Raw genomic sequence first — 26,881 nt, 5'->3', positions numbered from 1 at the left:
TGGCAGTAGGCTGCACTGAGTGCCCAAGCGCAGTGAGAGTAGGATCGCTCCATATCATAAAAGTGTTAGAAATTGGGTCTCTAGTTGGCAGAAGTGTGCACCCGTCCAAGGCACCACAATCCTAGTCAGGGAAAGTCACAACACAACCTAAATTATCCTGTGCTCACCCTCCAGTAGGTTGGCGCACAGTAGGTACGCTTAACTTAGAAGGCAAAGTGTAAAGTATTTGTGCAGTAACTCATACAGTAACACAGTTTAAACCCCAAAACGGTTCTCCACACCAGTTTAGAAAGATAGATCATATTTATCTGAATAAAATGAGACCAAAACAATAAGAATCAGTGGTTGTATCTATGTAACACACAGCATCTGGGATGTGTCAAAAATAACGACATACGGGGGCTGCAGGGGAGGAGAGATGTTGAAAATGTTTCCGGTGCAGCACAAATAATTACTCATTTGTTTCCATGCTGCAAGGTGAAGCTTTGATTTCCAGGGGCACAGCCTTGGTTCCTAATGGCAATGCAGTGATATTTTGGCCAGGGACGATGCGTTGAAAATCCTTGATGCACTGATAAGAAGGAGAAGGAGCTGCGTTCATCCGGTAGGCAATGCAGTCATTTTTCAGCTGTGAGGCAGGCACTGTGTCGATTTCAGCAGGAATTGTTTTGATTTTCCATAGCACAGGGATTTTGCTCTCTTGGTGAAGAATTTGTGGCCCTGAGACTTCAGAACAGGAGGCAAGCTCAATCCAAGCTCTTAGAGAGCACCGGTGGGGAAGGCAGAGTCCTTTCAGCAGAGTCAGGGGTCAGCAGGCAGCAGGGCAACATGTAGGGCAGCAAACCTTCCAGCAAAGCAGTCTAGATGTATCCTTCAGGCAGCCAGGCAGTCCCCCTTACAGAGTCCAGTTCTATGCCCCTGAAGTGTCTGATTTGGTGGGGTCACAGACACAGTTTAGATACCCAAAAGTGCCTTTGAAGTGGAGGGAACATCAAAGAGTGGTTTTGAAGTGCACACATTCCCCTTTCAACCCAGCCCTGTCTGTCAGGAGCCCTGTGGGGGATTATCAGTCCTTTGAGTGAGGGAAGGCCACTGGCCTTTGAAGTGTAAGAGATAGACCTTCCGCCCTTCCTGCCCAGGGAAACCGATCTGTATGGAGATGAATGCAGATGCAGCTGAGTGTCCGGTGTTTATGGCTGTCTGGGTGGAATAGACAAGGGGGGCTGTCAACCAGCTCAGACCAGACGGGGATTGGCGACAAGCTGTAAGGCACGGATGGCAGTAAGTGCAGAGAAATGCCTACTTTCTTAAAGTGGAATTTCTGAAATAGCAATGTAAAATCCAACTTCACCAATTAGTAGGATTTCTTACTACCATTCCAACCATATCAAATTTGACAACTCTATTCCTCTCAGATCAGAAATTACCACTTAAAAGCATTGAAGGAAATCTCTAATGTTGGAGTATGACTTTGAGGGTTTTTCACTAACAGGACATGTAAAACGTATAACTAGATGTCCTGCCTTTTACTTACATAGCACCCTGCCCTGTGGGTTACCTAGGGCCTACCTTAGGGGTGACCTATATGCTAGAAAAGGGGAATTTAAAGCTAGGTAAGTAGTTATAAATGCAAAGTCGAAGTGGCATTGAAACTGCACACACAGGCCACAGGCTGGGTGGCACAACCAGTGCTGCAGGCCCATTAGTAGCATTAAGTTTATAGGCCCTGGGCACATCCAGTGCACTTTATTAGGGACTGATAGGTAAATTAGATATGCCAATTGGATATGTGCCAATGTTACCATATTTAGGGGAGAGAGCACAAGCACATTAGCACTGGTCAGCGGTGGTAAAGTCCTTCTGCCAACAAAAATTAGGCCAGAAAAAGAGGAGAAGGAAGTCAAAGTGTTTGGGTGACGCTTCAGAGAGGCCATTTTCAAACAGATGGATATGGCACATTCCTGCCCTCTCCATTTGATGCAATGCAGCGAGTTGTCCTGTTGCATTGCTGCATTGTGCTGAGTCAAATGATAAATACATCATCCTACAACACATCTGGGCATGTGTGTATATAATGCTTGCCAAGTGGTCATTTATGTCAGGGGCATTCTCCTTTGAGCTACGTAACAAAGGAGTTGTTTGATGTTGTCTTTTAAGTTAATTTGTAATTCTTTTTTTTTTTTGCTAACAGAGGGATAATATGCGTGCCAGCTCCATCACTATTATTATAAAGCACCTTTACAGTATTAACCTGAATGTACTTACTGCACAGGTCTTAAAAAGTCACTTTACAGAGTTGACTTATTAGTAGTTAGAACCCAAGTGGAACTGCATACGTGTAAGTATCCGGCATTAGGGTCACCAGGGATGTCGTATCCTCTTATGCAGGAAATCTTACTCTGCTGCTTCAGGGCCTGGAGCGAGATGTGAAACACTGGAGTCCGCTGCCACTGTCCTTGTTGGGTAGGCAGCAATGATGGAGATGATTGCAGTCCCTCGCCTGTTGTATGTCCTACAAAAAACCCCTATAGAATCCAGAGGACATTCTTTGTCCAGCTGGACGCCTCGGAGAGGGTGCTCATCTGGGCAGAAGGCCAACCCTAAATAGTAACGCAGGTCCTGCAACGCTCCAAATTTGTAGGTGGTATAGCGCTCCCAAGTGTATAAAGGTATTATGAGGCATCACAGGTCAGTGTAGTGAATGAGTGAGCGTACACATAGTGGGACGACCCAGCATTTCAGATGGACAGGGGGTACGCATGACCAGAGCTATGCTCATGTACCATATGGTGGTAAGCTGAACCGTCTGGCAGGACTGGCGACAGCCTACGAAAGGAAATGCAATGGGACAAGGGGCTCACGCCCTGCATGCTGCTGTGAGTAGGGATCATATTAAGGTGGATGCACCAAGTGGTTTTCAGGGTGGGGTAATACGGGCATCACCACCCTGATTGGTGCATGGGACGCCAATGGATCGGTCCCCTGTGCTTACTCACAAAAGGAATATCGAATGCCAGGTACCCGATGGTTGAAATACAGACGACTGAGACACACGCACTCCAGGGAACCATAGATCAGGAAGAGAAGACTCAGGTGGACTCCCCGCTGTAGACTTCTGGATGGGAGAGGTTGGAAAAAGCTGGTCTTCTTGACTTATGGCACATTAATGCAGAACACACAGGGATCAGTGACACATCTCTAGGGCTGCTGGGAACAAGATATAGGCATCCGGAACAAGGAGGCACCTGGCTTTCCAACCGAAGTGGCCATTAAGAGCAGCTACAGGCTGATCCAATTAAACTCCTCAATGGAACATACTACACCAGGACACTGCTACATTAGACTGGGAGGACAGGGGGTGCTCTGTGCCTGCGTGGATGCAGGATGGAGGGCATTTTCTTCCATGCATGGTAGTGGTGTCTGCGAATACATCAATTCTGGGAACAGATTACAGATTCCCTCAAGGAAGCAGTTGGGGCAGGCATTGATCCGACACCCTGGGTGCTTGGAATGTGGGGGACCTTCAGACCTCACACATTATTAGAAGGTACCAGTAAGCGGGATGTTGGCCAGTGATGGGGTTGTGAGGCACCTCTGCTCTTTTCTGACTGAGAAGTGGGGATGAAGCAATGTAAACTTGTAGAAAGGGAGGTGAACACTGGAAGGGGCTGACAGAGAAGAATTAGGGTGCCTGGAAGCCGGGAGTGACACATCAGGACGCGCGGAGACTGTTGGGAGCCACGCCCAATTGGATGGTGTAATTGTCGTAGAGGGTGCAAACTCAAATGTTTATGGTTGAGGGGGGGAACGGGATTACTGAGACTGTTACCGGAATTTGTACGCTGAAATATCCATGAGCATGTTGTAGAGGTGGGAGGACGGGGAACAGAAGACTTTCATGTCCAGAAGGTGCTGTGTAGTTGTTGGGTATTTGCAATATTGTGTTTCTTTCGTATTACCTTTTGTTCTGCTATAATAAAATCAAATATAAATTAATTTAAAAACATTAAAAAGTTAGTACTTCAAACCCAAGTTTGACCCTATACCCAAAGTGTGCATCGCTGGCCTTTATTTCAAACCCAGAGTAGTCTCACAGTGGCAGCACTCAGTACTCAGAGACCCTGCACAAGCATCTGACATGCACACTGCTGATTAAATAAATCTGGCCTTTCATTCAAAGATGAGACTGATATCTGATTTGTTATAGTCAGTGCAGCCTCAGACCCGTGTACAGGAACAGTGTTTTGACCAGTCCAGAGTAGTGTGAAATCAGAGTGGGTGTAGAGCGGGTGCTACTGGAGAAGAGCTTGCATCATAACCTCATGACAAGCCCAACATGCCTCATCATCCCATGATGAAACTGCATCTTGCAGATTATTGCTGGTGATGAGGAGTGAGCGAGCCAGGAGCGTGAGGTCAAGTGGTTAGCTCACCTGCATGATTTTCTCCAGTTGGTGGTGATTCTCCACCACAAGGATGTTGGCTTCACTGTTCCCGGCCACGTACCGGCAGGCATCTGGGGAGTTTGTGGTGTAAATTCCAACAGCAAAACCACTGCAAGCAAAAAATAATAAGAGGGAGCCTAAACATTAAGATACTGTTTCATGATTCATGTCCAAGCTGTCTCAAGGCTCCCATTAAGAGAAGCCCTACGTCAGTTGTACGCCTGCTCTGAGCAGGCAGTACAATTCTGGTGCAGTGAAGTCACGGAATGACGCAGTGAAATGTTGTAAATTTCACTGCGTCAGTTCTGTGTTGCTTTTTCCGTGGAGAGCCTTCCATGAGGAAAAAAAGAAGATGCCCCATCAACATAAAACTACACTTTTTACACACAAACAATGAGGAAAAACTGCAGACTTTTTTTAAAAACGTCGCACACATGGTGGTGGTAGAGGGGTGCTAAGGGGCGCAGGGAAAGTGGCGCTGCACTTAGTGAAGCGCCACTTTTCATAACTCTGCCGCTACTGGAAAGTTAGCGCCGCCCTAGTGTCATTTTTTTTATGCGAAAGCAGTGCAAACTTAACTCCATATTTACATTTTGGTGCTACACCCGTCTAGCCTCAAAATATATGAAAGCGCCAACCCACCTTGCCTCGCATTGCGACAATGATATGCAAGGTAGGCGTTCCCTTCCAAAAAATGACACTTGCCCTCCAGCACCATAGTTACCTACCAACCCTAAAACAATGCACACTAAGTTGGCAGACCAAAAAAATGACAATCCCAACCTCCAGGGCAACATGGCAGTGGCACTGCTCCAGCTTGGCACACGTCGCAGACATCAGCGATGACAACAGGTCTCTTCACCACCACCGCAGCAACCCCAAACACCACCACAACAGCCACGTAGGCAGCGCACAAGGTGGGAGAGGATCTTACAATAACGTACACTTGCGCTTCCTCTTCTCCTTCTCCTGGGACTTTGCTGGACCCTCCTAACTAGTACTTGGGTGTTTGGGGTCTCCCTGGAGTATCTCCTGCCCTGCAATCTCCATCTTGTGTTTGAATTTGTATGTTTTCTTGTGTGTGTATTGTTTTTTTACGCTAATGCAGTAAAAAATGGCACCAACCCATTTTGCGTGATAAATACGTGCTGTAAAATGGTCTAGCGTCACTTTTGCTGCAATAGCTTCATCCTCCCTTGCGGCATGTTGCAATGGTTAGCATCATTTCTTATGACGCTAACCATTCCTTAGCGCCATTGTGCATCATATTTTAAATATGGCACACAGATGGCGATATGGAATGATGTTAGCTTGCATTCAAAATACTGACGCACAACTGCACTAGCGCAGTTGTGCATCATTTTTCATAAATCTGGGCCTAAGAACTCTACCCGAGCACATTATTAATCACACTTCTAAACATTTCTATTCATTTGTTTCAAGTGCAACATCATTTCATCAGTTACAACTATATTCATCATAACACTGTAAGTTCTCACTCATTATTGGTTGCTCAAAATTGCACATTTAAAAAGAACTTTACCACTGTTGTACTAGACCTGCTTGGTTCTGCAACAGGACTTACCTCAGCTCTGCTGGCCTCTGAAGGAGTGAGTTCCTGATGCTCAAGAACTGCCTCCCAGGTCCTACAACCCAGAGGTTTTGGGTTCTTTGAGACCGCAAATGGACCCCTTCATGCTAAAACCTTGCCGCCCACACTGACCACCAGGCGAAGCTCAACTGAGTATACTTTTCATGCTGCAGCGACTGCCCAAGATGAGCAGCGACGGCAGATCTGCACTTTGTGCTTCAGCATTAACAGCCCGCCATGACGCTATTGTGAAGCTCCAGCAATGACCGGCCGAGATGCCCAACAGGATTTTCGAAGTACAGTGACGCCCATCTGCTGGTTCAGCCTGCTCTTTGCGTTACAGATTAGACCATCTGTGACGCTTTCCTTGCTGCTTCATCCACAGCAAACTGGACTCGTCGAGCCGGACATTGAGAAGATTAACCTGGTCCCTGTATCCTATCCATGCTCCATCATGGTCAGCCTGAACTTATCACTTTAACCTGGTCTAGAATGACCAGATAATCGTAAATAGCGCTTTGAGCTTTTAGGTGCTATACTTAACTGAAACCTTTGAAACTGCATTTCTCTGGTTGTACTGATTGGAGTTTTGGTTTCAAATTATTTATTAAATGTTACTCTATTTTTCTAAAATTGTATGGGATTTTTCTTGTGTTATGTTGTCACTTCATTACCATTTGTCTGATGTATAAATACTTTACACATTGCCTCTATGTTAATCCTGAGGGTTAAGCACAGGTTAATCTACTAACTTTAGTGGTTCACCTGGACAAGTACTGTGGCTAGTGCTTGATATGGCTCACACCCCCCTCAACCAACAACCCAATTTCTCAAACATCTCATGCAGTCACAAATATCCTGATACAAATCCAAGATGTAGCCATGTTTTTGGAGCACACATCTAGGACTGAGCACTGAATATCCATCTGAAATTCTTTCCGTTCTCAAACTGAAGCTGGAACTTGGGGCGTCTTCTGAGAAGCATAGCACAATTGTTAACCAGCTTTAGTAACCAGTCAAAGTGCTTTCAATAACGTTAGAAATGGGGTCTCCGGTTGGCAGTCAGTCTGCACTCTGTCCAAGCAGGGGCCCTCACTCTAATTAGTATAAGGGAGTTACACTGCTCAGACAACCCCTGCTCACATCCTTGGTAGCTTGGCACAAGCAGTCAGGCTTATCTCAGAGGCAATGTGTGAAGTATTTGTACCAACACACACAGTAACACAGCGAAAACACCACAAAAGCACTGAACACCAGTTTAGAAAAATAGGCAGTATTTATCTAAATCAAACAAGACCAAAACGACAAAAATCCAACATACACAAGCAAAGATATGAATGTTTAAATTAAAAAGTCTTAATCCATAGAAATCAATGGATATGTTGTTTTTACCCAAAGTACTTGGTATGCGTAAAAAATAAAGCTGCATGGGTGAGTGTGTGTGGGGAAAGTAAGCAATGCGTTGATTCCTGACTAGCAAGTGAGGCCGAGATTCGTTTCTTCTCCGGTCATGTAGGTGATGTGTTGTTTCCTCTCTCCAGCAGAGAAGCCATGCAGCGATTTCCGGACGGGCAGACTCAGGTCCATTCAGGTTCACTGTGGTTGTGATGCCCAGCAATGATGCGTCTGAAATCCTGACGCACGATGGTGAGGAGTCACGCTGGGTGGGTGATGCGTCAATTTCTGCAGCCGCAAGCGGATGTGGCGACGATTTGCCAGCCGTGATGCAGGTGGTGTGTTGATTTTTCAGCCGCAAGGCAGGTGCAGTGTTGATTTTTCTCCTGCGCTGCTCCGGTGCATGGGTTTCAGCCTTGGTTCCACCAGCTTCTCCTTTCAAGGGGACTGGGACCGGATTGGGCACCATTTGGCAGGTTAAGAGTCTCAGCAAGAGAGTCCAGGTGATGGCAGAGGAAGTCTTTGATGGCCCAGAGACTTCAGAACAGGGGGCAAGCTTAGTCCAAGCCCTTGTAGACACTTTACAAGCAGGAAAACACAGTATTTGTCCTCTCTAAGTCAGAAGCACAACTGCAGGCCAACCCAGCAAGGCACACTCAGAGGCAAAGGGGCAGTACTCCTCCTCCAGCTCTTCATCTCTTCTCATTGGCAGAGGTTTCTCTCGATCCAGAAGTGATCTAAAAAGTCTGGGGTTTTGGGTCCACTACTTATACGCATTTCTGCCTTTCAAGTTGGCAAACTTCAAAGGAATGTCTCTGTTGTTGACAAGATCCTGCCTTGCCCAGGCCTAGCCCCAGACTCACACCAGTGGGTTGGGGATTGCATTGTGAGGACAGGCATAGCTCTTTCAGGTGTAAGTGTCAGCTCCTTCCTCCCCACTGTAGCCCAGGAGACTCGTCAGGATATGCACTCATCAGCTCCCTTTGTGTCACTGTCTAGAGGAAATTCACAAACAGCCCAACTATCAATCTGACCCAGATGTGGATTCCACAGGCTGTCGGAGGCACAGAACGGTTAAGCACGAAAATGCCCACTTTCTACAAGTGGCATTTTCAAACTGACAATCAAAAACACATCTTTACCAAAAGATGCATTTTTATACTGTGAGTTCAAAGACCCCAAACCCCGCATCTCCATCTGCTCTAAACCGAAAACTGAACTTAAAAGATATGTAAAGGCAGTCCCTATTAACCGAATTTGGCAGTATTTCACTATCAAGACATGTCAAACACCCCAGTACATGTCCTGTCTTTTGCATACACTGCACCCTTCCCATCGGACTACCTAGAGCCTACCTTAGGGGTGCCTTACATATAGTAAAAGGGAACATTTGGGTCTGGCAAGTGGGTACATTTGCCAGGTTGAGTTGGCAGTACAAGACTACACACACAGCACTGGTTAGCAGTGGTAAAATGCCCAGAGTCCTAAATCCATCAAAAACATGCCACAAAAAATAGAAGGATGGAGGCAAAAAGTTTGGGGATGACCCTGCAAAAAGGGCCAGATCCAACAAATAATATATCTGTAGTTGAGCTGGCATGCAATGACTGCTTGTGGTCATCACTAACAAAGGGTTCCAGAAGCTTTCCATCAATTCATACACAGCCAATAACATAAATACAGTAAAACCATTATCCATAAAACCCTTCACGTTTCCTTGTAATCTGACCTTTTTTGATCACTAATAATCTCCATCCTAGGAACGACCACTGTCCCAGTTCCTCCGAATAGCACTTATTTTGCAATAGTTCTGTGGTCATGCTTTTTGATGAACAAACATGTGGGAAAACCTGAACTAACAGAAAAAAACTGAAAATATTCCACATCATTCCAACTCGGCACTAACTCCAAGAATGTCCACCAGCCAACCATTCTTGCTGCACTAAAGGAAACTCTAATGAAGTATTGCACATGAGAAAATTATGAAAACCCTTCCTTAATTATGCTTAATTTAACAGAACGTCAATCTTCTTTCATCAGTTTCTTCACTCTATTATGTATACTATATGCAACTTTGTTTTTTACTCGTTTCCCCATAACTAACTTCTGTCACCTTTAAATCCCAAATTTATGGATTGGAACTATCCCACAAGCATCTCGTTTTAACTTGGTCACTTGAACTCTCTTTTTACGTACCTTGAAAGGTGATATCCCCCTATATCTATGCGGGGAAAATGTTCACCAAATCTACTGGCTAAAGCTGGCTGCACTCTGTCGTATATTACTCACCTTACCTTCTCTAGAAGACCTCTGTATTTTGGTGTATATGATCAATAACACAATCTTGCAAGAATGTGATCATCGAACCTGACACAAACTGAACGTCATTGTTAGAAACTAAGGAACTATGTAGACCTCCATGTGCAAAATCCACTTGAAATAAATCAACAGCAGTCTCAGCAGTGGGTGTCCATGCAAACTCATTCACAACCCAATAAGAAAAGGCTAGTGCTTTTATAAATCTCTTATCTTCATGAAGTACTTTGAATGTTCCACCAAAGTGTATAGCCAGTAATCTCAACAGACCATCAAGAAACTTCCCCCACTTCCAGATAACTCCTCCCTTTGCCGCAAGAAAAGTTACAAACAAGTGCCTACATTTTAACCTTTTGGTCACCTTTCCACAACCAGACTCCACACCTTGTTCAAAGTATCTTCACACTTCGTATTGGAATTCCACTCATTCTGAATCACACCACCACCGGGCAATCCTAATGTATTCACCAGGGCCATTTTCCACAGCAAGTCAGCTCTGATATTCTGTGTACCAGATAAGTTCAAGATCAAAGCAAAAGTGATAAAGATGCAAAGTGAGTCAAACAAGTCTAACAGGCTCTACCAGTCCTTCCATCTTCCAACAAACATACCAATGGACTCTGCTCTGCACTGTGTGATGAACACATTTTGATTCTCCACAAGAGTGACTTCAAGTACTCAATGTTCTAACAAAAGGCCATTGCTTTGATTTGCTGAAGTGTAACATATTTCTCAAGTATGTAAAGTTCAAGGAACATATGCTAATTTATTTTCTATGCCCTTTACACATTCTATTGATATATAGACCCGATCCCATTATACTGGTGTCTGCATTTTTTGCAACACGCATCAATGTTTGTCCTTGTTTTTGTCCTACAAGTATGGCACCTCAACACAGTAATGTCTTGAGAGGTTCTATGAGTGCAAAAACCCAGCCACAGATAATATTAATATTTTGAGACCCAAAAAGTATAACAGTTGCTCATTTGTGGCTGGGTCTTCAATAGCTTTAAACAAATCTGGCTTAGATATCACCCCCTTCTGAAAGAATCAAATGTGCCAAGTACTCAACAACATTCATATTTCCACTTTTCTTGCTTAACGGTCTTAACACCAGTAAGTCATTAAGAGTTCCAACATATGCCAGTATATCATCCTGAAATGCAAGAAAACCTGGTACCCACTGTAAAAGCACCAACACATCACATTTTGAAAGACTGAAGCTGCTGCTGATACTAAACCTAAGGGCAGGATCACGTATGTGAATACACTACTGGTTTGTGATGCTAAATGAACCTGCAGGTAGGCCGTCCATAAGCCAGTGGTTAAACTGGACACAGTCCACTTTGGCAATAGCCTTATCTAAGTTGTCAGGGGGTGGCAGTACATTTGAACTACATTGCAATATCAAATGTGTTAAATAATCTCTAGTCAGCATGTGAACTTGGTTCATCTTCTTTTGGATCTGTCCTATGAGACAGCTTTCGCTTTCTCACTTTACTATTGTTTTTACTAAAAAAATAATTTATAATACTTTTGGTATGTAGTCTTTATCTATTGGACTTTGCTTCCACCCACCACAGTGTACGGAATGGGGTAATGGGTCAACCCGATTGAGCCATTGGTTGACCATTGTGTGAGTGATGGCATTTAGCTTGTGCACACCCAGAATTCATAAACTCTAATGTAACTTATTTTTACATTTTGCGAGGCCCCAACAGCTCCCCACATGCTGCTATTGGGCCTCTTGCTGCTGTGTGCAGTGCCCTACACCTAGTGCGGATATTAATTTGGTAGCCGTCTTTTATTTTAATATCTGTCCCATTTTTTACCATTGAAAGATGGTTTGTATGTTCTTTACAACTCATTGGACATCTTGGACAGCTAAAGAGTGGTGGTTTACTGCTTCCCTGAGGTTGTTAAAAGTCCTCAGTTTGTCACAAAATGAGTAGGTATTTAGAAAATATGCACTCTTTCGATTTCTGTATTCTCTGCTGAATACCGTAGAGTCTGGCTGTAATCACACAATGCACTCTCTTGCAGGCATACAGTTCTACTACAGCTCTACTTGCTATATTGTACTTATAATTAAACGATTCGCTCAGCTCATTGAAAACTGATATTTGCTGATCAGAACTACGGATTGACTAAGGGTCGACTTATATTCTGTCTATATGTATACTATGTTGCAGTGGCTGCGACAGAGTATACATAAACCCAAAATGAAAGTTCACCCGCTCAATTTAAATGTGGGTAGACCTTCAGTTTGGCCAAGGCAGAGGCTACTGTGTCTCCACTTTGGCCAAACATCTTTGATGGCCCTGGGGACTAATGGCCATTGGAGAAATGGCTACATGTGTATCCGCCCAATTTAGATCGGCGGACATGTAGTCATTTTTGGGTCGCAGCCTACCAGGCAGCACAGCTGTCAGGTTTGCTAAAGACATCTTGCGAGCTTTCAGAACTTTGACCTAGAAGTGCACTCCACCCACTGAAAACCATTGGCTTTGTGGTTTGTAACTCACATATTCTGGCTTTCTATTTGCTGGCTTTATTTACTTTACTTTCCAGGTCTGGTTTGTCCCTCCTGTTGCCTAAACTATGTGTACTGTATCCTTTCACAAACTCCTTTTCTGTGAACAGGCCTTTGAAATTTCTTCTTATCTTGTAACATTTGCTGTGCATTCGCAGGCCGAGGTCAAATATCAGGAGCTGCCTTCTGGGGGAGCTTGTTTACTTTTCTTTCTTTGACTTCAAAGTGAGAGGATTTTTGTGACAATCTTGCTGGATACTGGGAGTAGGAAAGAGTTTGTTTCGTAGCACATAACAAAATTTAAATTAACCAAGTATTTAAAAATATATAATAATTAACAACACAAATGAAGCGCATTTTTGTTATTTCTGAAGTGTGTTGGAAACAAATACTTGAATAGGATAAAAAAAAAAAATCCACTAGGTGATGCAAATTCCACACATTTCAGTTTGTGCACTGTACAGTTGTATGAGTAAAACTGTATGTTTGTGCAAATGTAATGGCCATTTCAATTGAAAATGTGTTGCCTGTAATGGCAGTGCACTACCATATTATGCATACTCTGCTCTACACCACTTCACTCTACTGTGCAACACTCCACACCACTGCAGTCTACTGTGCACCACTCCACTTTACACCACTGACCTCTATGCCACTTCCCGCTATGCCTCTCTACTCTACCATGTACCACTCTACTCTATGCCAATGCACTTTTTGCTACTTTATTCTGCACACTGCACTCTTTGCCACTGCACTCTGCATGTAAGCCACACCAATCTACTCTGTATGACACCACTCTAGGCCACTGTACTCTGCATCACTCTACGCCATTGAGCTCTATACCAGTACAGTCTATGCCAATCAACTGTACTCCTTTTTAACCTGCTCTGCACTATTGAACTCTATGTTACTGCACTCGGCATCACTTTACTCTATACCATTACAATCTATGCCACTCTATGAAACTGCACTTTACCCAGCACCACTCCACTCTACTCTGAAAACACTCTACCCTACACCACCGCAATCTATGCCACTCCACTCCACTCTGGCCCACTCCACTCTATACCACTGCACTCCACACCAATCTATTCCTAACCACTGCAGTCTGTGCCAATGCGCTCTATGTCACTGCACTATTTGACACTGCACTCTACTCTGCATCACTGTACTCTACTGCTATCTATGCCACTGTACACCACTGTACTCTGACACTGTACTCTGCAACATTGCACTGTCCACCACTTAACTCTACACTGCTCTGCTCTGCACTACTCTACCCTATGGTAATCCACTTTACATCACTGCACTCTATGTCCCTGCACTCTATGGCACTCTACTCTACTCTGCACCACTCTACGCCACTGCACTCTATGCCACTCGTCTCAACAATGCACTCTATGCCACTCGACTCTGCGTCACTGCCCTCTGCATCAATCAACTCTACACCACTCCATTCTGCACCACTCAACACCACTCTACTCTACACCATTGCACTCTATGACACTGCACTCTATGCCACGCTACTCTGCGCCACTCCACCCTGTGCCACTGAACTCTTCACCACTACATTCTACTAAGCGCCACTCTAATCTATTCAACGACGCTGCATTGTATGCCACTGCACTCAGTGCCACTGCACTCTAAGCCACTATACTCAGCAACACTCTATACCAATCCACTCTACACTTGTCCACTGTACTGTATGCTACTCCGGTGTAGGCATCTCTGCACAACTCCACACTATGCTACTCCAATACACAACACTCTGCCACACCACTCTACAACACTCTACTCCACTCTTCGCCATTCCACTCTACAACACTGCACACAACTCTCTTCTATGCTACTAACTTTTTACCAGGCTGAATAACAGCCACAGTGGTAGTGAACAAAAACCACTAGCTCTTGCATAGGCGAGATCTATTGGCTTTACCAGTGCTTATTTACTGTTTCTTACATCCAGGTAAACTCTGGCGGTAAGGAACAGTAAAACTAATATAATGCTACTCCATCATGGGAGAAGACTCCCATAGTGAAGGGATCATTATATTTTTTCTTTACTATAGAAAGAAAATCCAATTTCTGGACTTTCTTTTTGTAAAGAAAAAAAAATACTCTGTGCTACAGGACTGCTGCTGATGCAGCCCCGGAGCCATGTTATTATAAATGACCACCTGCTTCTTCGCCATGCCGAAGGAGTCAAATACTTCGTTCCCATGGCAGAATGGCAGGCCATCCGCCCAGACATCAATCAGGCACTAAGAGCCTCATTATGAGGCGGATGGTCCAGGGACCGCCAGACTCATGGTGGCAGGTGGACTGCAGCAGGGGTGGCGGTTTCCCTGCCATATTATGAACATGGCGGAGCCACTATGTTTGAAACGCAGCCAGACTGCCGCCAACCAGCAGCCTGGTGGTCTCGGCATTTGTAATCCTCCAGGGTGGTGCTGCATGCAGCGCCACCCTGGGGATTATGAGTCCACTTCCGCCAGCCTTTTCATGGTGGTTTACACCACCAGGGAAAGGCTGGTGGAATGGGTGACTCGGGGGCACCCATGCACAGCACCGTTGCGCATTCCACTGCCCGAACTATGGGCAGTAGAATGCCACTTTGCCGCCGCAGGGCCGGTTTCTGCCCACCAGCCCTGTGATGAATGCAGATTAGGGCCTGCGGGGTCATGACCGCACTGGCGGTCTTCCGGCAGGATGAGTTCGGCGGGGGCGCAGTGAGGGCCTAAGTCTTGAAACCACCCAGATCTCTCCAACCCAAAATGTTCTGTTTCTTTATAGACAATGTCCCCTAAGATAGTCTTTTCCTTAAACCTAATTTCTTCATGTGAGTTTACGATACAACACTATACATATGTGCTGCCTGCATTTGTTCCAAAACCTCACAGAACTCAACTCGGCCACTGTTGCATATGGCAAGCTCAAGTCCATCAATAGACATAAGCACACACACAAAGTTGATTTTATTTTTCTGGTTTGGCTTGACAGCATAGCTGTTGCCCGACAATTATGTGAGAATCACCAGGAAAAGGGCTTTGGCTCCGCCCACATGTTGGGAGCCAGGAGTACATGTTTTGATTGGGCAAAAGGGGTGCGCTTCCACAAAACAGTGCTTTCCCTCCACACAGTTGTGATCATTTTATTTATCCAGCTTCCTGAACTTGAACTTTCAAGGCCGCACACCTGACAATATAATGCTATTAAAGTGTGTTAGATAACTAAATAATTTATTGTGCTTTTCTCTGGCAGCAGCACAGATGGGAGAGGACAGTCATTCTTCTACATGAATTTTTAGGTCTGGCTTGATAGTGCAACTATCACTTCATTCATATGATCAAATAAAATAGTTTCAATGTCCTACTCAGAAAGGCAATTAGACTCTACCCACATTTTGTCCTCGTCAGTACCGGATTTAATTGGGCCAAATAGGTGTGCTTTAACTAAACAGACTGCCTATATTGCACATTTTGGCTTGTGGCAAAGTTTATACTGAATGCAGCAGGAATGAGTAGTTTAAAGGGGCAATTAACCAGCTGCTAAAACCCCATCCAGACTTTAAGTAATCAATGCTCATATTTCATCAGCATCATTCAGTCCTTCCGTAGCTGTAGGTAAGTTTTGAATCATTCTCACCTCTTCTCTATTTAGAATGGTGGAAATTTGTTTGCACCTTCTACTCTGTTGTTCCACGAATATCACAGACCAGTCAAGATCAATTTCTGCGTGATCCATGGTTGTGTAGTGGGGTGCCCGAGGTCCCCTGTAGGTGCGGCACCTAATTCTTGACTGATACTGAAAAATGTGCATTTTTACTGGATGTTTTGTCTGCCCTATACAGGTCCTTTGGCATGGAGAAGTGATGCAGTAAACAACATTTCTGGTATTACAATTTGAAAACACAGATTGGAGAATGCAAATGCCATTCATTGTCAAGCTCTTAGAATCAGTGCTAAACCTGCAGGGCAAGCAGTGGCGACATCTGAAATGGCCTGTAACGGGTGGCAAACCCAACACATGACGGAGGTCATTTGGAAGCTGGCTTTCACCAGTCTCTTAGGGTTTCTTTCCTCTTTTAAAGGACACCAAAGGTTTTGGAAGACCAAATTGGTAAAGTATTTTCCAATTCCTTAAAACCATATTTTTTACTTTATTAGCCTTTGAATTGATTGTTAATACACGTCAAAGGGCAAGTATCATTTCTCTTTTATGTACAAGGAGCATCTTGCGTGGAGTACACAATGCCTTTTTTCATAGCTGCTTTAACAAGGGACTTAAAAGAGAATATTAGGATTCCCAAAGTAGTGTTACTTAAACACGCAATTCCTCTTTATCCGGAGGAACTGTCCATCAGGCAGATTTTCTTTGAGTGACCTAAAGTGACCAGTGGCAAAATGCAACAAGTTATTGCAATCTGTGGGTTTTGTATACAACTTCAAAAGATATCCTACCTTCATAGATAGCAACTTTGACATCTAAAAAATTTATAATTTCCTTATCATCTCTAATACTGAATTTAAGGTCTTCTGCACGGTTATTCAACCATTGGAAATACTCCTGCAAATGACCTGATGATCTGTTCCACACCATAAAGACATTCTTTATCCTCAATCTTATTGATTAAATCCATGGATTCTCTTATGTAGGCACGGCTCAGTCTCATGTATTCTTTCAAGAAATAATCCACGTATTGGGCCAAGGGTTCCAACAGGGACCTACATCCCTAAATAATCTGTCTCCCGGGGAGGGAGGGGCTGGTCGAACATTTATGTACCTTAGGAAGGATACACATCAGAGGCATACGTGGTTCCTTCGGGTTTAGAAACTCAAACTATTTAACACAAATCCATCCTTCATCTAGGGCGGATTTAGTTATTATGTTGATCTCATGCATGGATTGTAATTACTCTCCATTGCAACATACAGATAGGTATTTTGTTACATAGGTAATTTGTTACATACCTAATTTTTTACATAGAATCTTATGGATTACCTGGTAGGCTACAGTTTTGAGGCTGACAATCCAATCTGCCACCCCTGGGGGATTTCACGGTTATGATTCTTGTTAGGCTCTGTTTACAGGGGCTGTATATTGTTTTGCAAGCTGTATATTTTCTACCTGTATTCACAATGTCAATGTCATGTGCACTTGAAAACGCTGGTGGTAGGTAAGGTATAAAGCTAATGTTAAATGGTAAAAGCTTCAACTGTTCATTGGGAAAAGCATGCCAGATTTCATAGGTCTGATCTGTTTATTATGAAACTTTATGGCAAAGTCAGTCAGCCTGAACCTGCTTGCTGTGAAAAGCATGCATCAAGGACAATAGGGGGCTGATTGAAGAGCCCCTAGCTCCTCCTTGCGCCACATTAGCATAATTTGTTTTTACTCTAATGTGGCCCACCGAGGCCAAAATAGGAGCGCCAAATTTACAAAGTGGCGCAATGCATGCATGGTGCCACTTGGTAACCATTTGCGCTGCATTATGCCTGCGCCAGGCATAATATATACAAAGGGGGTGTTCTTTGCGTCATTTTCTGGGCACTTTTAACACCTGCTCACAGCAGGCATTAAAAGGAGGCACACCATTGTTTTCAATGGGCCTCAATGGGCTTTGCAGGATTAGTGTCAACATTTTTTATGCTAATCCTGCAACGCTCCGAACTAGCGTAAAAAGTTTTGACTCTAGTTCCCCTAATTACCGCCACACATGGTGGTAGTAGGGGGCACTAAAGGGCGCAATGAATGTGCCACTGCACTGGGTGCAGCACCACTTTTCTTAAATCAGGCCCTAGGTTTTTAAGAATGGATTGTTATGCTGCGTAAAGCCTGTAGGTAGGCACTTTGTTACAAGGAATTTAACAGGTCACTGTGGTGGGCAAGGGTAGATGTTGATGATCTTCCTGAACAAGTATAAGGATAGAAGATATGCACTACTGTAATCCTTATCAGACTTTCTTAAGAGAGATAGTATTTTGCTTTGCAGCTGTCATTTTGTATACTTTTGTACTTTTATGACTGTATGCCAAATGGTGATCTTATTTTAAGCCTATTAAGTACAGTGCACTTACGTTGGTTATTGTGACAAGCCAATGATGAAGGGTATTTGCCTGATTGTTTATTATGAAAAGTTACGCTAAAAGCAGCAGGCCTGACATGCTGATCGTGATTAGCAAAGTTTAAAGTCAATATCCATTTAAGGTTTGATTGTTATTACTCTGAATTAAAGCCCACAGATAGGTTAGTTTGACACGTGGAATCTCATAGCTCACCTTAGTAGGCAGAGTTTTGGTTACCTCTTCTGACAAACTATGAGACTAGATCTGTTGTGAGCGAATCCTTGTTAAGCCCTGTTGGGGTGATACTAATGTGTTTGCCAACTTTAATTTTGTATACATTTGTGATTTTATGACTGTTTGCCTGATGGTGGCCTTGGGGGAAGTTTTGATCAGTATAGTAGGCATGACTTGGTTATGGCGATAAGCCAATAATAACAGCTATTGGCTTGAATGTTGTGCAGGCAAATGTTACACTCGACGCCATAGGCCTGGCTTGTTTATTATGAAAAACTTTTAAGAAGGCAGTAGGCCTGGCTTATGTATCGTGAAAAGCAAACGGTAAAGCCAGTGGATTGTTGTCGCATTATGTTTCATGCTGTACAAAGGTCTTAGGTTACATGTAATTTCATAGATTACCATAGCAGGCAAGGATAATGGCGTTGGGCACTCACTCTGACAAACCCTGGGAGCAAAACGTCACTGTGTTCATTTATTTTAAGCCGTATTGAGAGAGGCTATATATTTTTTTGTCAACTGTAATTTTGTATTTGCCACATATTTGTAGTTTTATAAATGTCTGCCTGACAGTTTTCAGCTTCTGCGCGGTAGGCCTGGGTTTTATATATATATAAAATATATAGGGGCAGATTTATGGGATGGGACATAGCGTAGCAAGTCACCGTGCTGTGCTGCCGTACGTCACAGGGCAGGAATGCGCCACATTTAAAAGTGTCCCTGCACTGGAGCCGTTTCAGCAGCCGAGCGCCAATGCAGGTACCATGGTGCAAGGGCGCCTGAGTCGTAGGCAGGATTGTTTGTGTGTGGGAAGTGACACCTCTCTGCACAAAAACAATCCTGAGAGATGTTTTTCTCTTTCTATGTGTGCTGCAGAATGAATCACACATAGAAAGACTGGGGAGGCGTAGCAGTTTTGGTGAACCCCCATGTCTACTACTTGGGAATGCTGCAAAATTCATGGATGTTGCGTGGGAACACCAATGCAACATCCATGGAATGCCTCCCTGGGGCTGAGTAACGCAACATAGAGCTGCATTGAATATTAGTCCTGATTTATGAAGCCACTCAGAGTCACACAAGGTGGTCTCGGGTGGCTTCATAAATCAGATTTTGGGCTTCCGTCGCTCTTGCACCACGATGCATGAGTCAAGAGCGAAGCATAAGTACGTCCCACAGTGTACAGCCATTGGTAAAGGGTAGAGGCCTTATCAATTCACTGGGAAAACATATGTCAGATTCCTTATGGGTAATCTTTATAAGGTGTTTATAATGAAATGTCATGGTAAAGCAAATAGGTCTTCCAACTTTTCGTGAAAAGTATGTTTTAGAGACAAACAGCTTTTAATGGGGGATTGTTACCACGCTGTGCTAAAACCTGTAAGTAGGCATTTTCTTAGATGGAATGTCGCAGATTACTGCTGTGGGCAAGGATTCTGGTGTTGTTGACTCACTTTAACAAACCATTAGGAAAGACGATTTGCTCTATGGTAATCATTATTAGCTCTAGTAGTAGGGTTTTTGTATTGTTTGACTACCATATTTTGTACATATTTATAATTTCATTATGGTATACCTGATGGTTGCCTTGTTGTTGGAAGATTTATCAGTTAATACAAGAAGTATGAGTTGATTATGGTGACAAACCAATGATAAAGTTTGCATGCCTGATGGTTTATGATAAAAAGTTATGATAAATGCGGTAGGACTGACACGTTGTTGAAAACATATATTAATGTCAATAGACATTTAAGGGTAGTTTGTTCTTACTCTGTAATAAAGTCTACTGAGGTTATTTGTTATACTGAATCTCACATATTACCAAAGTAGACAAGCACTTTGGTGCTGGTTACCCCCTCTTACAAAACCTGGATATAGAGGATTTGTACTGTCAGAATCCATTGCTAACAATAATCTAGTATACTATGGCTCTCATCATGAAATTGGTGGTAAATCCCCTTTACCGCCACGCTGACGGCTGCCAACATTCCACTGTGGTGGCAGATAACCGTTCTGCATATTACAACACACACACACACCAAACCGACAGAATGCAGGCACGTACACAAATCCGCCAGCCCAAAGGTCATGCTGAAGTGGCGGTCCCAACACCCATACCGTTATGCCAACAGAACCACACCCACCACATCATGACCCACGAATCACCACGGCGGACATTCAACGGCCGTAAGCCATTGGCGGGACACACTGTTGCGCTCAGAACGGACATCCAAAACTAAACTACACAACATTGGCCGATTCAAACAACATACACCTGACACCCATACACATACCACAAAAACACCCACCCACAACCGTTTACGTATACAAATCCTTGCCACCAGACAGACATCAAGACCACTGCGACACAACACATCCACCCATACATCCCTCATGCACTCCAATACGCACACCCAATCACACTAGCCAACACCCCCACACACACACATCACACAACACCCATGGCCCCACAAAGACACCCCGGTTTCACAGATGAGGAATTGAGGGTCATGGTGGAGGAAATAGTCACAACTCTTCGGAGCACAGGTCCAGCAGATATCCATTGCAAGGAAGATGGAGCTATGGCAGAGAACTGTGGACAGGGTGAATGCTGTGGGACAGCATCCAAGAACAGGGGACATCAGGAAGAGTTAGAACGACCTACAGGGGAAGATACGTTCCGTGGAAGCAAGGCACCAGCTCGCCAACAGAGGACTGGCGGTGGACCTCCACCTCCTCCCCCACAGCTCACAGCATGGGAGGAGCAAGTCTTGGCATTACTGCATCCTGAGGGACTCGCTGGAGTAGCCAGAGGACTGCACACTGGTAAGTTAACAGTTACCACTTATCACCCCCCATACCTGCATGCCATCTCACCCCCTCACCCTCACTCCCATCACTTCACTCCATCCCACACACTGCACCAAAGCAGGTGACTAACCCCAATGCAAAGCCCTGCATGCCATGCCAATGCATGGACAGTCCTCCCAGCCCTGCATGGACGCCCATCACCAAAGCAGGCACAGCATAGGGGAACTAACAATCCCACATACATCACCATACACAATCAAAGGTGGCAGGGCAAAAGCAACCATAGAGGGGAGGATGGGGATGTACAACATGTCACAGGCATGAAGCATAATACATCTCTTACATACCCACAGGTGCCCCAGCCAATCTTAGAGGACAGGAGGTGCCACGACTATCCAGTCCCCCAACAAAAGATGCCCCCAGTGCCGACAGTAACTCTGGACTCCAGGATCTGGATCAACAACCTGGCCCATCAGGGACCACTGGACAGTCGGTCACCCCAGCCTACTCACAGTCCACCACAGAGCCTCCCCCATCAGTTACTAACACCACAGCAACCACCCAGCGTACCCACACCTCTGTCCCCAGGACCCGTCAATTGGCAGTGTGCCCACCTGTACAGGCACCCCAGTCCACACCTCATACCCAAGACAATCAGGGACCTGGGGTCAGTGGCAGTGGGCACACCGTTCAGGGGACAGGGGCACAGGGCAACAGGGACACTGGGAGGACCGCAGTGCATCAGTGGGATGGCAGGCCCAGGGAACCAACTCTCCACGAGGCACTCACCAATGTCCTGGGTGTCTACCAACAATCCCAGGACACAATGTGTCAGATCCTGAACAACATGCAGAAGAACAAGTGGCTGCAGAAGGAACACCATCAGGAGATCAGGGAGGACCTGCAGGCACGCAACACCACCATGATCTCCATAGCAGAGGTTCTGGCAGACATGGCCAACATCATGAGGGAATGGATAGCTCACCAGCAGGCCCCTACCACTAGCCAGGCTATTGACCAGCCCTCCACTTCCGCTGCAGCTAGTGGACAGGAAGACCCGCCGTAGGACCCACAGGCCACCACCACCGTCCCCCTGCAGAAGGTGAACCACCCCGCAAATGTTCCCTGCGAACCAGACAGAATCCAGAGACACTTACCAAGACCACCCCCAGGAAATAAGGCTCTCCAGCTTGTCCCCATTGTGTCCCACCCTGTCACCTTGTCCACTTTGAACTGACATTGCTCCCCTTCCTATGGCTCCTTGGACACTGGATCTGTGCTACAAACTGACTGGAACAATACCCTGGACTTTCCTCCAACATCACCCCATTCCATTGCACTTTACCCTCAATTATATAGCACTACAATAAACACCCTTTAACACAATTTGAGTAACACTATTTTATGTGTCTTTAATGTGCATTTGTGGGAACAGTCACATCCAGTGCAAATTATCTGAACACTGTGATAGCATACAATTAATGACCTGTAGCTAGCTGTAGTAATCACATCAGGACAATGTTGTCGTATCACCCACATCTGGAAAATGAGAAGCCATAGGTGATAGTAAGTTGAGATGCAAAGGAAGTGAATGCCATCATGCCACAGGCACACAGATAAATCAATAGTCAGAGTAATGGTCAGTTCCACTGTCTCACCTGTTTGCCATTGGAAGTATTGTCGTATAACTGATGTTCTGTTGTCATCATCCTCACTGTCCTCAGGGTCATCTCCAGTCCCCTCCTCCTGCAGAAAAGGCACATCTCATCTGAGGGACAGGTTTGGCAAGATGCAGCATGCCACTACTATCAGGCAGACCTTTCCGGGTGAGTAGCACAGGGATCCACCGGTCAGATAGAGGCACCTGAACCTGCCTTCAGGAAGTCGAAGGTCCTTTCAATAATTCTCCTGGTTCGCCCATGTGCCTCATTATAACCTTCCTCAGACCCTGTCCTGACATTCCTCACAGGGGTCAGCAGCCACAATAGGTTTGGGTAGCCAGAATCATCTGCAAGTATTGAGGGACAACATTTAGCCTTACAAAATCCTATGGGGAAAACACCTGAAGGCATACACTGACACACAGTGGGTGGGGGATCTGGCTCACCTATTAGCCACACCCTGTGCCTCTATAGTTGTGCCATCACATTTAGGATGCTGCTATCTTCAGGACGAAGGCGTCATGCACCGACTCAGGATACTTGGCAGTGACGAGGGAGATGTACTGGTCCACCAGGCAAACTATTTGCACATTCAGTGAGTGGAAACTCTTCTGATTCCTAAACACCTGTTCATTCTGGCAGGGGGGACTAACACAATGTGTGTACCATCAATCGCAACAATAACATTGGGGATATGGCCCATTGCATAGAATCCTGCCTTTACAGTGGCCACCTGGGGGAAAGCAATGTAGCTGCACATGTGTTTCACCAGGACAGACAAGACCCTTGCCAGCACAATAGAAAACATTGGCTGTGACATTGTAGCTGCCAAGCCCACAGTCACTTGGAAAGAACCAGTTGCCAGGAAATGGAGCACTGATAGCACTTGCACAAGAGGGGGATCCCAATGGGGTGACGGATAGCTGATATCATGTCAGGCTCCAATTGGGCACACAGCTCTGTGATTGTGGCCCTGTCCAGTCTACAGGTGAGTATAATGTGCCTGTCATCCAGTGCAGCCAAGTCCACAGGGGGTCTGTACACGGGGTTCGTCTTTTCCTCCCATTCATCCGCAGTGGTAGGTATCCAAGGGTCACAAGAGTGAGTAGGCTGTCACAACTTGAACAATGGAACCACAACCTCAGTGTACATGTTGCATTTATGTGATGGGACAGTGGTAATGATAGGTATGTGCAAATCTCGGCAGTGATGCAGTAAAGCTTAATCTGATGGATGTCCATCTCCATGACATGGTGTTCGCCTGTCCTGTATGTAGGGACAGGTGGAAGTGAGGTAACTCCGCTGACGTTGGCTGTTGTGGCAGAAGGCGGTCTTGCACCGCCGTGCAATTCCTCATTGGATAATATGGGGCTCTACGGAGTACAGTGGCCAATGGGGATGAGCGCCGGCGGTGACCGTGTACACCGCCGCAGACGTGAACACCATTTTCGAACTGTTTCCTCATTTGTTTCCTGACCTTCAACAGGAGAAAACCTACACTGTGTGTGCTACTGTGACCTATGTCCAGAATCTACCATGGTCCGTGTGACCGGGGAAAGGGACCCTGCCTTCACTTTGGAGGAGTTGGAGCGATTGGTGGATAGGGTCCTACCCCAGTACGGACAGCTCTATGGGCCTCCAGACCAACAGGTGAGTACACCTTGGGCACGATGCATGTGGGAAGGATGCATGGAGATATGTGTGCAAGCATCGTGTCATGGGGGGTGTAATGTGGTGGTGTACATGGTGTGCGCTGGCCAATGTGTGTGCCAATGGTGACGGAAACGGGATTGGTGGGCCATATGTGTGACAGGCTGGATTGTATATGTAATGGTGTCCTCCCTTTTGTATCGCCTCTGCAGGTCAGCACCCATCAAAAGAAGGGATTATGGCATGCCATCGCCAAGGGCATGCGGACCCTGGGGGTCTATGGCAGGCGGAGCACCCACTGTCGGAAACGGTGGGAGGACCTGAGATGCTGGGCAGGGAAGACTGTGGAGGCCTCCCAACGAGGAAGGGGTGCCAGTCGGAACCTGACCCCCCTGATGGCGCTTGAGGGCATCACAGCAGTCGCAAGGGGGTGAGTACAGTGGGCATTACTACAATAATTGGAAGGTGGCATGGGATCCGGGTGGTGGGTGTCAGTTAGTGGGTGCCCCTTAATGCCAGGCCAGACATTGCAGCATGAACCACCTCAAGCGTAATGGTTGAAAAGGAAAAAAAGGTAACCTAGCTAGGATGCATTCTATGTCAGACAGGGCTTAGTGGGTCCCAGGAGGTGTGCAGTTGGCAGTGGTTGGCCCTCATCTTGCTGTGGCATCTAGCCAAATCAGTGGCAGTGCAATGCATAGTGCTCAATCCTGATCCCTGTGTGTGACGGTGCTATGTATGCCAACAGTGGTTTTAGTGCAGTAATTGAACCTGTGTTCTCTTCCTCTCTTCCTCCCTTTATCTTCTGTCATTCTGTCCATGTGTGCATTAGTATCATCTGGTGGAGGAGCAGGGGCACCGGTGACAGAGGGAGCTGCATCCCACAGGACCCAGGAGGCAGAGCCCACCAACGCCGAGGGAACCAGTGGGACGGAAGGCGAGGGGAGCACCACAGCAGAGACAGGGGGTGACAACACAGACTCAGATACCTCCTCCGATGGAAGCTCCCCGGTGGTGACAGACTTTTCTTTGACCACCCCAGCTGCAGGTACAGCTGCCACCCCCATACCAGCACCACCCTCCCAGTAGCCCCTAAGAGAGTTGCCCATGCCCGCTCACCCAGGAGGGTGGGCATCTCCTTCACCCCAGGCACCTCAGACCCTGCTCCAGTGAGCCCTGCTGCCCTGAGTGAGGAGGCTATTGACCTCATGAGAGCCATTGTGAATGCCATCCAGGGGCTGGCATCCCAGATGCCGAAATGCAATGCATTCCTGGAGGGCATCCACGGTGGATTGGCGGCCCAACAAAAATCAATTCAGGATCTGGCCTCCTCTCTGATGGCAGCCATTGTCCCTATCCCTACCGTCCCCCCTCCAGCTACCACTTCTAAGTCCCAGTATCCTTAACCCCAACCCATCCCATGCACACATACAGATGAGTATGCACACAAGACAACACACAAGAGTAGCACAGTGAAACACAGACACCGCACTTCAACACACAAGCACTCACTCAAACACCAGACATTTGCAGATACTACCACGTCCACTGCTTCAACTGTGTCCCCCCCTCCTCCTCTACCTCCCTCACAGTCACGTCCACACTCACACCTGCATGCACTGCTTCAACAACCACCCCCAGCATCACCACACCAAGCAGCACGCACACCTCACTAACAGACACCTCCACAACATCCATGCACGCATCCCCTGTGTCGGTCCCCCCTCCTAAACCACACAGAGACAAACACTCAGAAACCCAACAGCCATTCACCTCACATTAGCACACTCCCCATTCACCTGCGCCCAAGTCCAGCAGACGTACTCCTCCAACAACCACTCCCTCAACCTCCACTCCCATCCCTCCTCCCTCTTCCCACCCCACTGTCCCTAAAAAGCTTTTCCTTGCCCAACTTGACCTCTTCCCTCTCCCACCCCCGGTCCTGCCCGTAAGAGCAGGGTCCCAATGACCCAGCCCAGCACCTCAGCCAAACAGTCCACGCGTACAGTGGAGGCGCCTCCTAGTCATGGAGGCAAGACAGTGATGGTTCCCACTCCAGCAGCCAGGAAGGGTAAGGATCCCACTGCCTTAAAGGGGAAAAAGCCCTCGGCTCCTGCCATGAAGGGGAAGGAGGCCGCACCTCCTGTCATGAAGGGGAAGAAGCCTTTGACATCTGCCA

The 26,881-nt window shown here is 46.0% G+C and overlaps 1 protein-coding gene across 1 annotated transcript in view; it reads right to left on the bottom strand.

Annotated features, from left to right (window-relative positions):
* LOC138251794 (long-chain-fatty-acid--CoA ligase ACSBG2-like) overlaps nucleotides 1–26,881 on the bottom strand; it is a 244,117-nt gene that overhangs the window by 163,809 nt on the left and 53,427 nt on the right. The window contains exon 4 of the mRNA XM_069205679.1: nucleotides 4,434–4,554. Coding sequence (XP_069061780.1) covers nucleotides 4,434–4,554 — 121 coding nt within the window. The remainder of the gene's footprint in view (nucleotides 1–4,433; nucleotides 4,555–26,881) is intronic.

The sequence above is a fragment of the Pleurodeles waltl genome, chromosome 1_2, assembly GCF_031143425.1.
Source record: "Pleurodeles waltl isolate 20211129_DDA chromosome 1_2, aPleWal1.hap1.20221129, whole genome shotgun sequence".
In the NCBI taxonomy this organism is placed as follows: Eukaryota; Metazoa; Chordata; class Amphibia; order Caudata; family Salamandridae; genus Pleurodeles; species Pleurodeles waltl.
Note: the sequence above shows the minus strand (reverse complement) of the source record. Positions and strands in the feature narration are given on the sequence as shown.